This window comes from Erythranthe guttata, chromosome 10 (assembly GCF_056151865.1).
Source record: "Erythranthe guttata isolate IM_541 chromosome 10, IM_541, whole genome shotgun sequence".
In the NCBI taxonomy this organism is placed as follows: domain Eukaryota; kingdom Viridiplantae; phylum Streptophyta; class Magnoliopsida; order Lamiales; family Phrymaceae; genus Erythranthe; species Erythranthe guttata.
The window spans coordinates 6,237,331-6,252,103 of NC_142542.1; the positions used below are offsets into that span (position 1 = coordinate 6,237,331).

The window sequence follows — 14,773 nt, forward strand, 5'->3', positions numbered from 1 at the left end:
GAACTTGTGAACTAGATTTGTTGCCAACAATAACCACGTGTTTTGTTAATTATATATTCATATAGATATAGGAAGATATGTCTCTATATTCTAATTACATAAGAAGGGTTGATAAAATATTAAAATGAATAATGGCCACTTAGCAAATATTGCCTTAGATATCTTATTTATATTACGGTTGACATGGGTCGGGTCGGACAATTATCGACCAATTACCTATTCGATCCTACCATCTCATTTTACTGAATATTGAAACCAATTACCAGCTGTCATTATGAGTCGAATAATGGTTGACAACCAACTTTGTCAGGTAAACAATGAGTCGACTGATGGTATTATTGACCATCTATTCTATTTAATCATTTTTTTTTTAATTTTTTTTACAATAGTAAGATGTTTTAAAAAAAATTGTACGTAGATGTTTATAAATTTGTGTTTCGAGGTTGACTTCTTTTATATATTATTTCAACGTTAAGAAAATAGGAATTACAATTAAAGTTTTATTATTAAAAAAACTAGTTGACTGATATTACTCGATCAACCGACTTTTAAGTAAACTGAAAACTACGGACCGACTCATTTATACATGTGTCGGTTAAAATTACCAGCCTGGCAAATAAACTACCATCCAAGAAAATTGTCAACGAAAAAACATAGATAATAAGTAGGCCGATAAAACCGACCCATGCCCTAATTTCTATACACAGGATTGGGCACCGGCAATAAAGGCAAAGCAGGACCAACCTTAGATTTATGGTTCTTGGCAAAACAAAAAATTTGGATCCTTTACAATTATTTTTTTTATATATAAAATTTGAATTCTATAGTCTATACAACGATTTTATGAATTATATGTAAAATTAAAATATTAAGGCCTTGTATGAATTATTTTATGAAATTGAAGTTTTTATAAAAGTGTCATTTACATAAAGTTATTTATTTTTGTATCTTTTACTCTTATGTGTAGAGGCCCAAAAAGGAGTTAGATGTTTAGGCCCACACCTCTGTCCCAGTGCACATACATTGACTATTGACTATTAATTTTGACTATTGACTCTCTCTCTCTCTCCTTTTTTTTTTTTTTTTTTTTGACACAAGTTTCTATTGGCTACTGACAAAATCAAATACCAAAACACTTATTACAAAAAATAAAAATCAAAAATCAAATATCAATTCTTTCAATGGTAAGATAGTCGAAAAATAAGTAAGTTGAAATCATAATTATATGTATTATTTTGACTTTTAATTGATAACATATTGATAAATATAATATAATCAATTAAATTATGAAATAATTATTTGGGTTCTGTAAATGCATTCAAGTTAATGCATGTAGTGGCAAAATAATTGAACTCGACATTATTCAGCTTGAAAATATCAGTGCATACATTATTACTTCGATTAAATATGATTTTCAATATTGAACATGATTATTGAAAACTATTCAATAAAAGTTTACCAAACACATTCGTTGGAATATTTTCAATATATTGACCAAAAAATAAAAAAAATGAAGAAAAAGGAGAAATGTGTCTTTCTTTTTTGCCTTCTAGTGGGAGCAAGTTTTCCTTTACCTTTTATTAGCAGAAAAAAGTGATAATAAGATAAAATATGTTTATTGACTTCAAAATAGAAAAAGTTAAGATAAAATAAGTTAATTAGCTATTCGGACGAAATATGTTTATTAAGTCATTATTGAGACGGTTGTTTCAAACTCCGTGCCGTCATCTCCTATTCTTCTAAATCCGGACGGCTGTCTGAGCTTTCAGGTCAATTTTCGGACGATCGTCCAAAGCCCTTTGCAGTCTACTTCAACCGATTTTTTAATTCTTGCTCGTTTTTATTCTTTTTTTACTGTTTTGTCCTCCAAACGTCTGATTTCTAAACTCGCAGCTAAAATACATTGAACAAGTCATTAAACACCATATACTCGATAAAATGTAACAAAAATTAACCCCGGTTTTATCATTCGGGTAGGTATTGACATCTTTTGGACCATAAATCAAGCATTACATGTCTTTCTCAATCAAAATTCTTTCACTTGAAGATTAGTGAATAGACAATAGTGTGTTCCTTTGCTACAAAGCAAATCGACAAAAAAAGTAATTTATTCCATTTTCAATATTTGTAAGGAGAAAAGTTAAATGCACACGGCCACCCCAAAAAAAAATAATAATAATATAATCATCCTAATCATTGTATTATTCTGATTATCCTTACATCAATTATATATTACTATTTATTTTTATTTGTTTTTTGGAGGTTTGTAAATTGGAGTTGGCATAAGATGACCTAAATTAAATTCGGAACGCGGTAAATTTAGTGTGGGGGCAGAATAGGAATTCCACTACGATAGCTGATTTAACACGACACCGTATTTCAAACTCGGTCCAATTCGGCAGGCATCATGTCATGCCATATGCATATCAACCATACCCATCCATACACATACATCATCAACATATACATACAAAAAATCTGTCTCTATTTGTTGATTTTATTTGATGGGCTTGGGCTTGGGCTTGGGCGTGGGCCCCACTGAATTCATAGAAAACTCAGCTAATTTAGTAATTTCTCATTCTCTATATATACAGCAGTTGCCCCCTTTTCCACTCTCTTCAAACCAAACTTTCCTTTTTCAATTTCCACACTGTAAATCTATAATACCCTAATTAAAATTTTCAGGAGAAAATAAAAATAATCAAAAAAAGTTGCAATGGGTGAGGTAATTGATTTGCTTTACTCTTCTAATCTTCATCTAATTGAGAATCTAATCCTCGTGAGATTTTTGAAATTATCTGTAACTGACGGTGTTTGTGTGTGTGTGTTTTTTCAGAAAGAGGGAGAGAAGAAGGCAGCGGAGGGCGGAGAGAAAAAGGCCGCTGACGGCGGAGGAAACAAAAACCAGGAAACCGTCACCGTCGTGTTGAAGCTGGACTTGCATTGCGAGGGTTGTGCTAAAAAAGTCAGACGGTCCGTTAGCCATTTCGAAGGTACTAATAATTTTAATTTTTAATTTTAATTTTTTTTGGGTTACCTTTTGCTAGGGTTGTATCAATTCGGTTCACAAATTCAAAAATTAAAATTGGATTAAAATAAAGCAAATTGATTTGGTTTGGTCGCTACCTAACAAGGACTTGCCGGAGATCTGAAGTAACAAATTCTCCGACGGATCCACAATTAACGGTCCAAAGTTGTTTTTTTCCGTCAACAAATTTTACCGTTACTTTTTAATTTCCAGCACAATTCAATTGTTAAAAGAAAAACGTGAATTTCAATTTGGGGATTTTTTATTTAAAAATAATATTTAAAGCATAAATTAGCCGTGGGGGCCTGAAAAAAGTTTTGCGTGTGTTTCCAATTTGTGAAGGTGTTGAGAAAGTGAAAGCAGACTGTGACGCAAACAAGCTGACTGTGACCGGCACTGTGGACCCCGCCTGGCTGCGGGAGAGAGTTGAATACAAGACCAAGAAGAAAGTCGATCTCATCTCCCCTCAGCCCAAAAAGGACGCCGGCGCCGCCGCCCCCGCCGCCGCAGGTGGCGGTGATAAAAAGGCCGACGATAGGAAACCCGAGAAGAAAGCAGATGAGAAGAAGGCAGAAGAGAAGAAACCCAAAGAGGTAAATTAATTAGCTTAATTACTTACTTAATTAGAGATTATTGAATTTATTTCTTTTATTAAATTATTTTGTGGTTTTGATTGTTCAGCCGGCGGTTAGCACGGTGGTGATGAAAATCAGGCTGCACTGTGACGGATGCGCACATAAGATAAAGCGGACTATATTCAAGAATATTCATGGTGAGTTAGCCCTTAATTAATTTTCACTAATTAACCAATTTTATGTCATTAATTATTACCTAATTATCTTATTTGACATTAATTAGGGGTTAATTCGGTAACAAGTGATCTAGAAAAGGATTTAGTCACGGCGACCGGTACAATGGATGTGAAGGAACTCACAGCTTACTTGAAAGAAAAGCTTAAACGAAGCGTCGAAATCGTTCCTCCGAAGAAAGACGGTGGCGGTGGTGGTGACAAAAAGGAAAAAGAAAGCGGCGGTGGTGGTGGTGGAGAGAAAAAAGAGGGCGGCGGCGAAAAGAAAGAAGTGGAATCAAAACCAAAAGCGGTGGCGGCTGGTGGTGGAGAAGGAAGCAAGGGCGGAGATGGTGCGGCGAAGGTAGAAGTGAACAAGTTGGAGCACCATAGTTTCAACCCACAGACACATTATGCAATGCCAATGTACAACCAAAGTTATGCCAATCAAGACTATGGTGTGCAAATGTTTAATCACCCTCCTCCTAATCATGGTTACCTTCCTAATCAAGGTTATGGTCATAATACGGGCTACGTGGCACAGTACTCACAAGGACCTCCTCCGCCGCCACCTACGTACATGAACATCAACGACCAAATGTTCAGCGACGAAAACCCGAACGGATGCTATGTGATGTGAGCATGACGTCGTCAAGTGGGAGAGTTTTGAAAATTTTCGAAATGTGTATACAATTTTTAAAAAAAGAGTTTTACACTTATATAATAAATAATTAAAAAAATATAGAAATATAGAATATAATACTTCGAAATACAATTGACAAGATATATATGAGAATATAGTAGAAATGTTCAAACCTGCTTGGCCGGTGTTTGTTAGTTTGTTTTATTGTTTGACTTGTAGTTTGTCCCGGTTGTTTTATTTGTTAGTTAATTATTAATAAAATATTCAATTTTGCTTCGCTAATTGTGTTTGCTTACCTTATCTTTATGCGGGCTAATGATGTTTACTCGTGTTAGCCCATGGTTATCATGATGCCACGTGGCCCAAAGAAAATTAGCACATTTATTATAATTTAAATTTGGGGAAATGTGGGATAACTCCCTAGTTTTGAAAATATATAGGGATAGATCCTATGGATTTTTCTTTTCTAGTCAAAAACCCAAATTTTAATCTTAATTTGATAGACCCCCCTTGACAAATCGAAATACTCATTTTGCCCTTTTAAATACAATTCAAAACCCTAAACCCTAGCTTTTTTTTCTTCCCCCCGCCCCCCCCCCCCCCCCCCCCCCAACAACTTCTATCAGCCGTCCCCTCTCCACTCCCCCACTCTCTCTCTTTCTTTCTCTCTCTAACTCTCTCTCTCTTCTCTTTCTTTCTTTCTTTCTCTCTCTTCATCTCTTTCTCTCTAACTCTCTCTCTATCCACAGCTCTCCGCCGCCGTTGCTCCCCTCACCTCCTTGCGCCGTCGCCGCTGCTCCCCCACCTCCTTGCGCCGCCGCCGCCGTCGCTCCCCTCGCCTCCTTGCGCTGCCGCCGTCGCTGCTCCGCCACCGCCGTGCGTCGCTGCTCCGCCACCGCCTTGTGCCGGCCGTTGTTACTCCTCCCACCGCCTTGAACACGGTACTAAACCATTCACTTCACTTTTTTATGTTATTTTTTTAATTTATGAATGTCCATCCATTTTTAATTTATTTTTTAAGATCTGAATTCTCTTAACTATTTCACCTTATTTTATTGTTTTTTTTTTATGAAAATCAACTAAATTCAAAAAATTTAAATTGTGATCCGACGATGTGTAGTCAGATCTAAAATTTCAGATCTGGAATTGGTGGTGTTCGATTTGTATATATTTACTGCATTTATATATAAAAAAAACACTGATCTACTATGTTTTTTAAGATCTGTGAACAATTAATATTAAAATATTTTTCTTTGGATTATTTTGATTTTTTATTATAAATCATATTATAATTTATTTGAAGATGATTCGAAATGCCTAAAGTGTGAGAGTTTTGTTTGTCTGTAATGGAAATTTAACCAGTAGTGGTTACTTACATGAGTGATTTGAGTCAGGTGAATATACAATTATATTTAGTCATATACAGTCATGTATAGTTAGTCACATGTAGTCATGTATAGTCATGACTACATGTAACTATACATGACTATATATAGGACTTGTAGTATAATATAGTTATTTGTAGTCGATTTTAGTTCAGTAAATTTATCAACAAAAAAAATGATATTTTTTTTTGTATTTTTCATGTAATTTGATTTTTTATTATAAATCATATATATGTAATTTTTTTTTGTATTTATTTGAAGATGATTTGAAATACCTAATGTGTGAGAGCTTTGTTTGTCTGTAATAGAAATTTAACCAGTAATGGTTACTTACATGGGTGATTTGAGTCGGGTGAATATACAGTTATATTTAGTCATATACAGTCACATATAGTCAGTCACATGCAGTCATGTATAGTCATGACTACTTGTAAACTATACATGGCTATATATAGGACTTGTAGTATACTATAGTCATTTGTAGTCGATTTAAGTTCAGTAAATTTATCAACAAAAAAATCATGTTTTTTTTGTATTTTTCATGTAACCTAACTCGCATGTTCCATTTTACTATTTAACTCGTATTTTTTTGTCGCAGGTTTTGCTTTTATTATAATTTTATGACATGCAGAGAATAAAATTCGATGAAGTGCCTTTGTGAAGTTGGATTCATGCTACAGTACTCCGGACTTATGCCACTTATATAAGTATAGATAATTGTATATAACTATAGTCACGTGTAGTAACATATATTTATATGTATGTTATGTGTTTTTTAATGTATAGTAATGCGTGTTCATGTTTTAAAGATTATATGCATGTGATTGTGTTTTTTTCAATTTTTTTGGGTTAGTTGATTTATAATATCAAGATTAAATTGTGAATTTTGTTGTTGGTGTAGATTAATTTTGGGGTAAAAAGACAGTACATGATTACATATAACTATACATGACTGTGGTATACTGTAGTCATATATAGTCAATTCGTACAGTAAATTATTCCAAAAAAAATTAAAAAAATTAAAAAATAAAAAAAAATTAAAAAAATTAAAAAACTTAAAAAAAATTAAAAATTAAAAAAAAATTAAAAAAATACAAAATACGATATATATAAAAAATAATAATAAAATAAGAATTTATATTTTTATTAAAATAATCTATAAAAATGATAAATGCAGGCCTAAAATGCTAAATGCAGTTCAGCATTATGCTGAATGTAGGGGCGAAAATGCTGAATGCAGTTGGGTGGAAATTGAACATAAGGGCACAATAGTACTTTTACCTCTCCAGGGGTTATATCAAAGAAAGAATTTTAGGGGTGGAACTAGCCCTATATAAGTTCCATATGAGGGGTGTATATCAAATGAGCCCTTTAAATTTGTACGGCCTGGTTGTTGGTTCACCGGAACAATTTTTACAATAATTAAAGGCGACGGTCACATAGTTATAGTCTAGTCAATTTAGGACGATTATTATTTAGGGTAAATCACGGGCGCCCTTGAACTAATGTCTAATTATAAAATAATTCCTCATGTTTGAAAAATTACAACCATCTCCTTAATTATGAATCTTCATACACGTTCATCTTTACGGTATCAAATTTAGTTGAATTTTTATGTAAAATATTCAACTATCATAAGATATGTCTCTTGGCTTGTAAATATCAGATTGTGGTGTATCAGAAACTGCATTTTTGCACAAACGAAAACAAAATAGAGAACATTCCATGTAATCAAAATATTCTGTTAAAGTTGACACCATAAGGATAGTCGTGAAAGAAGATTCATAGTTGATGCATAGTTTTAATAACCCAAACACGATGATGAGTTTTTTTTACATAATTTGACGTGGTGGCCGTAATTTATCCTATTATTTATTAATAGGGTAAATTATAAAAATAATACTTTTGAGATAGAACGAATTCTGTAAACTACCCTTTGTAGCAAATGAAATAGTTTATAAATCCTAAATTGATATTACTCTGTTTTTTCTTTTCCTTTTTTTCATGTCTTTTAATATATATAATTTGTACGGCGTGAGCGTGGAAGACAGGTTATCGATCAAGTCATAAAAGCGGCTTCCAGCAGCTTCTTCTTGATTAGTGCTCCTAATTGTAATTAATAGAGTTAGGTAAAAGAGTTTAACACTGCAACCACACGCTGAAATCTGAACTAATTATTTTTGTTTAATTACTTTCGTTGTCAAGAAATGGACCAATCCTTTCAAAATTGAAAATTTATGATTTATGACCTTTAAGAACCTTTAATAGCTACGTGAATTAAAGCTCTTCGTGTGTACTAAAAGTTTTTTTTTTTTTTTTTTTTTTTTTTTTTTTTTTTTTTTTAATACGGTGACGTTTCTTCCCGATCAAGGCTAAGCCCACTTTCATTAATTCATAACTTTTATATATTTTTTTTATTTTGATTTATTCATGCATGGACATCGATATATATATTTTTTAATTTTCTTTTTGAAAAAAATTAACATAATTCTTCAAATCGTGCATGCAACGCCAACCAATAGTTTGCATGAAGATTTAGGTCATGAAAGAGGCTTCCAGAAGCTTCTTTTTCTTGCAAAATTAGTTGCCCCTAATAGTAATTAATAAATTTCGGAAAAAGATCGTTACGCGGAAATCCGATTTAATGTATGCTCACTTTCGTTGTCAAAAAATGGACGGACGTAATCCTTTGAATTATACGAGTTAGTTTATAACCTTTAAGAAGCTTAAATAGCTACGTGAATTATAGATCTTTCGTATGTACAAAGGGATTGTTTTCGAATAATGGTGACTTTCATTGGAAAATGATCGATAAGCCACTTCGATTTTTTTTTTCTTTTTTAATTTGTTTGTAACGCATGGAGATGAAGATGGAGATGGGGATGTTTTTCATTTTCAAGCGTAATTTACTCGAATAATTAATAGAATATTAAGTGACGATTCATTATGAATACATAATATATATGATCTCTTATATATTATACACAATTAGTAATAATAATTTTAGTGCTATCACTTTCAAAATGTCATGTTTGTGGACAAGCTTTATTGATATATATATTAAAAAATGACGTTTGTTACCTTTTCGATTGCACGAAGAATCAATAGAGATTAAGAGAGGAAACCCAAAAAATAAATATTTATATAAATAAATAAATATATATTGTCATCATCTTGCGAGAAATTATTTACTTTTGGATAATGGGATTAGGAATATATGAAGAAAATAATGTGTTTAGGTAAGCTGTTACAAAAAAAATATTGATGTGATATCGCAATTTGAGGACCGTAACAAAATTTCGAATAAATTGGTGTGTGTAATATATAATATAGAGTAAATTATGCCGCACCTCCCTGAGATGAGGTGAAATTATAAAAAAGTCCTTTATGTTTGGGTAACTACAATCACATTCATCAACTATAAATCTTCTTCCTTTAATGGAATCTTCTAGATTATGTGGAATATTCTCTAGTTTCTACCATTTTTACTCCACATTTTGAAACAAGATGATCATAAGATGTGTCTGTTTGGTTTGTAAATATCAGATTGTGGAACATCAGAAACTGTATTTTTTTCACAAAACGAGCACAAACTAAAGAACATTCTCCGAAATCTAGAAAATTCTGTCGAATGTGACACTATAAAGATTGACATATAAGAAGATTCATAGTTGAGAGGCTAATTGTAAGTACCCAAACACGAGGAATTTTTTGGTAATTTAATCCTTGTTTACAAGATATAAAAAACAAAATTACATTTTCGTGTTCATCACTAAAACATCAGTGTGGATGGAGTGATTGAAAAAGTCAAAATTTAAAACTTTAGTATTTGACATGTTGCACACACATATATATATATATATATATATATATATATATATATATTAGGGGTGGCAATTTGGATCCGGTTCTATGGATCCGATTAAATCCGGTTCGGTTCATAAGGATCCGGTTTATATTAAGTTTAGTTGAAATAAATCGGATCCGATCCAGTTGATATTTTTCGTGTTCATCACTAAAACATCAGTGTGGATGGAGTGATTGAAAAAGTCAAAATTTAAAACTTTAGTATTTGACATGTTGCACATATATATATATATATATATATATATATATATATATATATATATATATATATATATATATATATATATATATATAATTTGTATTATTTTTTTGACAAGATTCAGTTGTTGATTGAAAAAATTAATTTGCGTGCAGAGCTTAAATTCGAACAACTTGCTGCAGCTCCATACTAGAAGCATGCATTTTTATTCTCTTCACATTAGATAGTCCAAGGATCGTAACTAATGTTTAATTAATTTTACTTATCTTAATGGATAATATTATTAAAAAAAATAAAAAAAAATGATTTAACTCAACTAATTTTTTATAAAAGAAAATATTCATGGGCATTTAGTTTGTAAACTATATAAATGATATTTTCTATAACAACAAAAGCAACATACATGTTTGTTTCATCATGAATCATGCGATTTTAAAAATGTAGAAAACGATTAATCAAATATCTATTAATTAATTAAATGGGGGGAAAGAAAAGCATTGATGATTTAAGTTTACGTTTTAGTTTGAAATTCTTTGGTTAAAAGAAGAAGACAAAAATAAATCAGCCAATAATATTATTTGGCCATTGTTAAGAAACTTGTTACGTATTTGCTTACTTCATTTTCCATGTTTAATAGTGACTTCCATTTTATCCACTAAAGTGCTTAATTGCGATGTTATTTTATAAAAATATAGCAGAAACTCCATAAATTAATATTCGATAAATTAATGATCTCGATAATTTTTTCGGTCACAATTAGTTGAGAACGTGCTAAGTTACCAACTCGATAATTTGACATTTAACAGAATATTTCGCTAAATTAATTGAGGTTAATGGAATATTAAACCTAATATTTATTAAAAAAATAAATAGGGATTAAATAAATAAAATAAAAATAAAAAATGGGGAATGTATACATCATGATCATCATAAAAAAAAAAAAAATTACAATCGACCCACTCATACCATACATAGACAAGAGGAAAGGTCATGAGATTGACTTGTCGGAGTGCCTCTGACTCAGCTCTGACTATGACGCGCCTACCTTTTTTGGCTTTCATCTACATACATACATACATACATTGCCATGTATCTATCTATCCATATATATGTTTGTCGTGTATGGTGAATCATGCCACATACATGCATGTATGATATTATTAAATTATTAATTAAATATGTGAGACTTGGGATTGGAGAGTGCGAAATGGGTCTAGGTTCTAGTATCAACTAGAATATTCAACTCAAAAACAAAAATGAAAATTACTAATAATTCTTGGTAGGGGGCCGGATAATATGTGATTTAATATATAGGGGGGCCAATTTATGGCTACATTCGAACCGTTGATCTAATTAAATATATATATATATATGGGATAATTAGCAATACCCCCCTCATCTAGGTAAATGAGTTAAGAAAAACCCCCCTCCCAAAAATAATTAGAGAAAACCCCCTTACCTAATATTCTACCCAAATATTATTTAATAATTCCCAAACCACCCTTTCTCACTCTTATCTCTTCTCTCTCTCTTTCTCTCTCTCTCTCTCTCTCTCTCCTCTTTCTCTCGCACACATAAAAACACACACACACACACAAATTAGTGAGAAATCTCAACAGGAGAAAGCTCAACAGGAGAGTAAGGAGGATTCCGCCGCCGCCGCCGCCGCCGCCATCGTCTCCGCGCACGCGTCAGCTGCTGGAGTGAGGAATCCATCGCCGTCGCCGGTGTTGCGATGAATCTATCGGGTCGAACCGACAACGCCATCAAAAACCACTGGAACTCAACCCTCAAGCGCAAGTGCTCCTCCTTGAGCTCCGACGAAGGCGGTAACTTCGATAACAACGACGGCGGTGGCGGAGATTACGGTGGTGGTGGTCAGCCGGAGCGGCCGTTGAAGAGATCCGTCAGCGACGGGTCGGGTATACCCGTTTCGGGTATGTACTTCAACCCGGGCAGCCCGTCCGGGTCGGACGCCAGCGATTCGAGTCTGCCTTCCCATGTCTATAAACCGGTGGCGAGATCCGGCGTCGTTTTGGTTGAAACCGCTTCTTCCTCCGTCGTTGACCCGACGACCAGTCTCAGCCTGTCTCTACCCGGAGTTGACCCGACCGAGTCAACCAATCACAGGACCGAGTCAACTCAACCCTTAGCTGTTAATCCCATCATCCATCAACCTTAATCGACTATGTACATGTTCATAGTCGATTAAGCTAATCGACTATGTTCTGGTATTCGATTAAGGTTGATCGACTCCATTTTTTTTTATTTTTTTTGGATTTCTTGTTTATTGTTTCAATTGTATAAATCATTTATAACGTTTATATCTTTTTTTTTTCTAACTAAAATATAGTTGATTTTGCATTTTTTCGCAGTTGTAATTTGTTATGTTTAGTAGCAGATTCTTAATCGACTATGCTTCATCATAGTCGATTAATACACGTGATATAGAAAAAAAGAATTAAAAAAACAAAAAAAAAATTAAATAATTAAATAATTTCCTTAATCGACTATGAAGCATAGTCGATTAAGGCTTAATCGACTATGCTTCATAGTCGATTAAGAAAAAACGGAAAAAAAAAAAAAAAAAAAAAAACTGCTGAGCGTGACCCAGTGCTGATGTGGTGGGCGGGGGCAAAGCTGGAAAGCATAATGGCTCAAAATGGGTGTGGACTTTTCTCAAATGGACTAAAATATTTTGGGCCTCCCTCAATTAAAAAAAATAGTGAGGGGGTTTTCTCAAAGAGCCCCTATATATATATATGTGATTATGTGTAGATTCACGACTAAAGAGTATAGACTGCTGAATAACTATATTTTTTTAGTTTATTATGACATTTATGCCCTTATATATTCATGGGTTCAAATTTGATATGCCTATTGGCCTAGCCCAATAAATTCATATTTACTGGGCCACAGGCTCAATTTAATAGCTATTTATACGGAGGCCCAATCACATCCAAATAAGGTTGGGCCCGATAAAATGACCTCGGCCCAATCAATAAAGTATAAATAGAACTTAAGTTCATTTAATCAAGGTACGTTATTATTATTATTCAATCAATTTTTATATTTGAATTATTCTACAATTACCGACTATCCGCACGTCTGATTTGAGCGTCGGAGGAGTTTCCGCCAAATGAACCCCGGCTTAGATTACGTGTTTTCTGTTCACATGATTATTTTGTTAATTAGTATTCAGGACCATTTAACTCGTGAGCACGTGACCTACTTTGCTCACGCAGCTCTTATGTCCCAGGTGATTTATTTTTAACATCAGAATTGAATTTTCTTTTTTTATTAATTAAATTAATGAAGTGAAAATTCATGGTCCTTATTTGACTTTGGGTTCAGTTTTGGATAAGATGAAGGCGTAGTCAAATACTCGTGTGTCTGAATATTCAAAGTCAAATACATGGGGTGTATTTTGTACAACAGTTGAGTTTGAACAACTGGTGGGAGTGGGACCCAATTTCCAAATATATGGGAAATTAGACAATTGCATCCATTATAATAGAATTAAACCTATGGGCTTTGGGCCCATGTTATAATTGGATCCCAATTATAAGAAAATTTGGGAGACAAATAAAGCCCAATTTGGTAATATAGATTTCTTTTTTCTTTCTTTCAACATAGCCCAAAGCCATTATCAAATAATTGAATTTTTTTTCTTTTTTTTTTCTTTTAACGTAGGCTCTAAATTAATTTGGGCCAGGTAATCGACATTGGAAGATCATCTGGCGGAGGGTTGGTTGGCTAGCCTGGGCCACAGGCACACAGGGGTGTACAATATTTGGAATCGACCTCCGGTTCTCGTTCGGCGAGTTGATAGTATGGAGTTGGTTCACCGGGATTTGAATAATAAAGAATCCCTCATCTTGGCTGTGGTGGTCTGTTGGCGTTTTGTTGGATCGTCGTAACGGCCGAGTGCTGCATGGGGAGGAATTGTTTCAACTCACGAAACGGACTTACCAAGAGGTTTGGGAACCGTGCACCTCCGTGGGGGTGTGTATCTTTAATTAAAATTAACGTGGACGATGCATTTTCAGAGGGCTTGAACTTGTATCGAACATCCTTGGTGACAGGTGTCTCCGACGACAAGTGTGTGTATGGATGTGTTTAGTAAACCTTTCGGGGCCGTCCTCATCCGGTGAATTAAATTTATTGGGGGTTCAGAGGCAACATTAATCCCAATTTTTTTTAGGGAAATTAATCGATAAATCGAACCACAATTAAGTAAAATATTTATAATATAGTATGTCCAAAATAATTAATACAATACTAGCAATCCATAAAATAAGAGATTTAACAAATATTTTCATATTTATGTTAAATTGTTTTTTTATCATAGGTTTTTGAAAAATATTTTGGAGGATTAATTATCATTTATCAAAGTTAATTTTAAAAGGTATAGATATAATAATTGTTTTCTTATTGAGGCCAGTAGGCCACTACATAAGCATTTTAAATAAAAATAAAATACACTATATATACAGAGAGAGAGAGAGAGAGAGAGAGAGAGAGAGAGAGAGAGAGTATTTCTTGGGGGGGCCATGGCCCCCCTTGCGTTCATTATCTTCCGCCAGTGAGGATGTCACGGAGACCATCATTTCAGTTGCACTGCAATAAATTTGGCAGCCAAAATACATAGATATTTTCAGAAAATGCAAAGAATTACTCTTTTTACAATAATGTATATATAAGATATTATTACAACTCTACAAATAATATTAGATATACCTAATTAAAAATCTAATACATGAACATGATGGTGACTATGTTATTAAACTTTACAATTTACGTGTTAGGCCTTGAGTTTTCCTTAATTGTAGAATACCCTATCTAACTCTAAATCAAATAATTG

The 14,773-nt window shown here is 33.2% G+C and overlaps 1 protein-coding gene, 1 long non-coding RNA gene and 1 pseudogene across 2 annotated transcripts; all 3 read left to right on the plus strand.

Annotated features, from left to right (window-relative positions):
• Positions 1–2,586: 2,586 nt before the first annotated feature.
• Positions 2,587–4,740, plus strand: LOC105966334 (uncharacterized). The gene is made up of 5 exons (XM_012990896.2): positions 2,587–2,725; positions 2,837–2,993; positions 3,371–3,621; positions 3,710–3,800; positions 3,887–4,740. The coding sequence occupies exons 1-5, from the start codon at positions 2,717–2,719 to the stop codon at positions 4,453–4,455; spliced, it is 1,077 nt and encodes a 358-aa protein (XP_012846350.2). The 5' UTR covers positions 2,587–2,716; the 3' UTR covers positions 4,456–4,740.
• A 335-nt stretch (positions 4,741–5,075) lies between these two features.
• On the plus strand, positions 5,076–6,727 carry LOC148767370 (uncharacterized). The gene is made up of 2 exons (XR_016033827.1): positions 5,076–5,399; positions 6,442–6,727. It is a non-coding gene; the product is annotated as an uncharacterized LOC148767370 (long non-coding RNA).
• Positions 6,728–11,292: 4,565 nt separating this feature from the next.
• LOC148767371 (transcription factor MYB44 pseudogene) lies at positions 11,293–12,350 on the plus strand (annotated as a pseudogene).
• Positions 12,351–14,773: the final 2,423 nt, after the last annotated feature.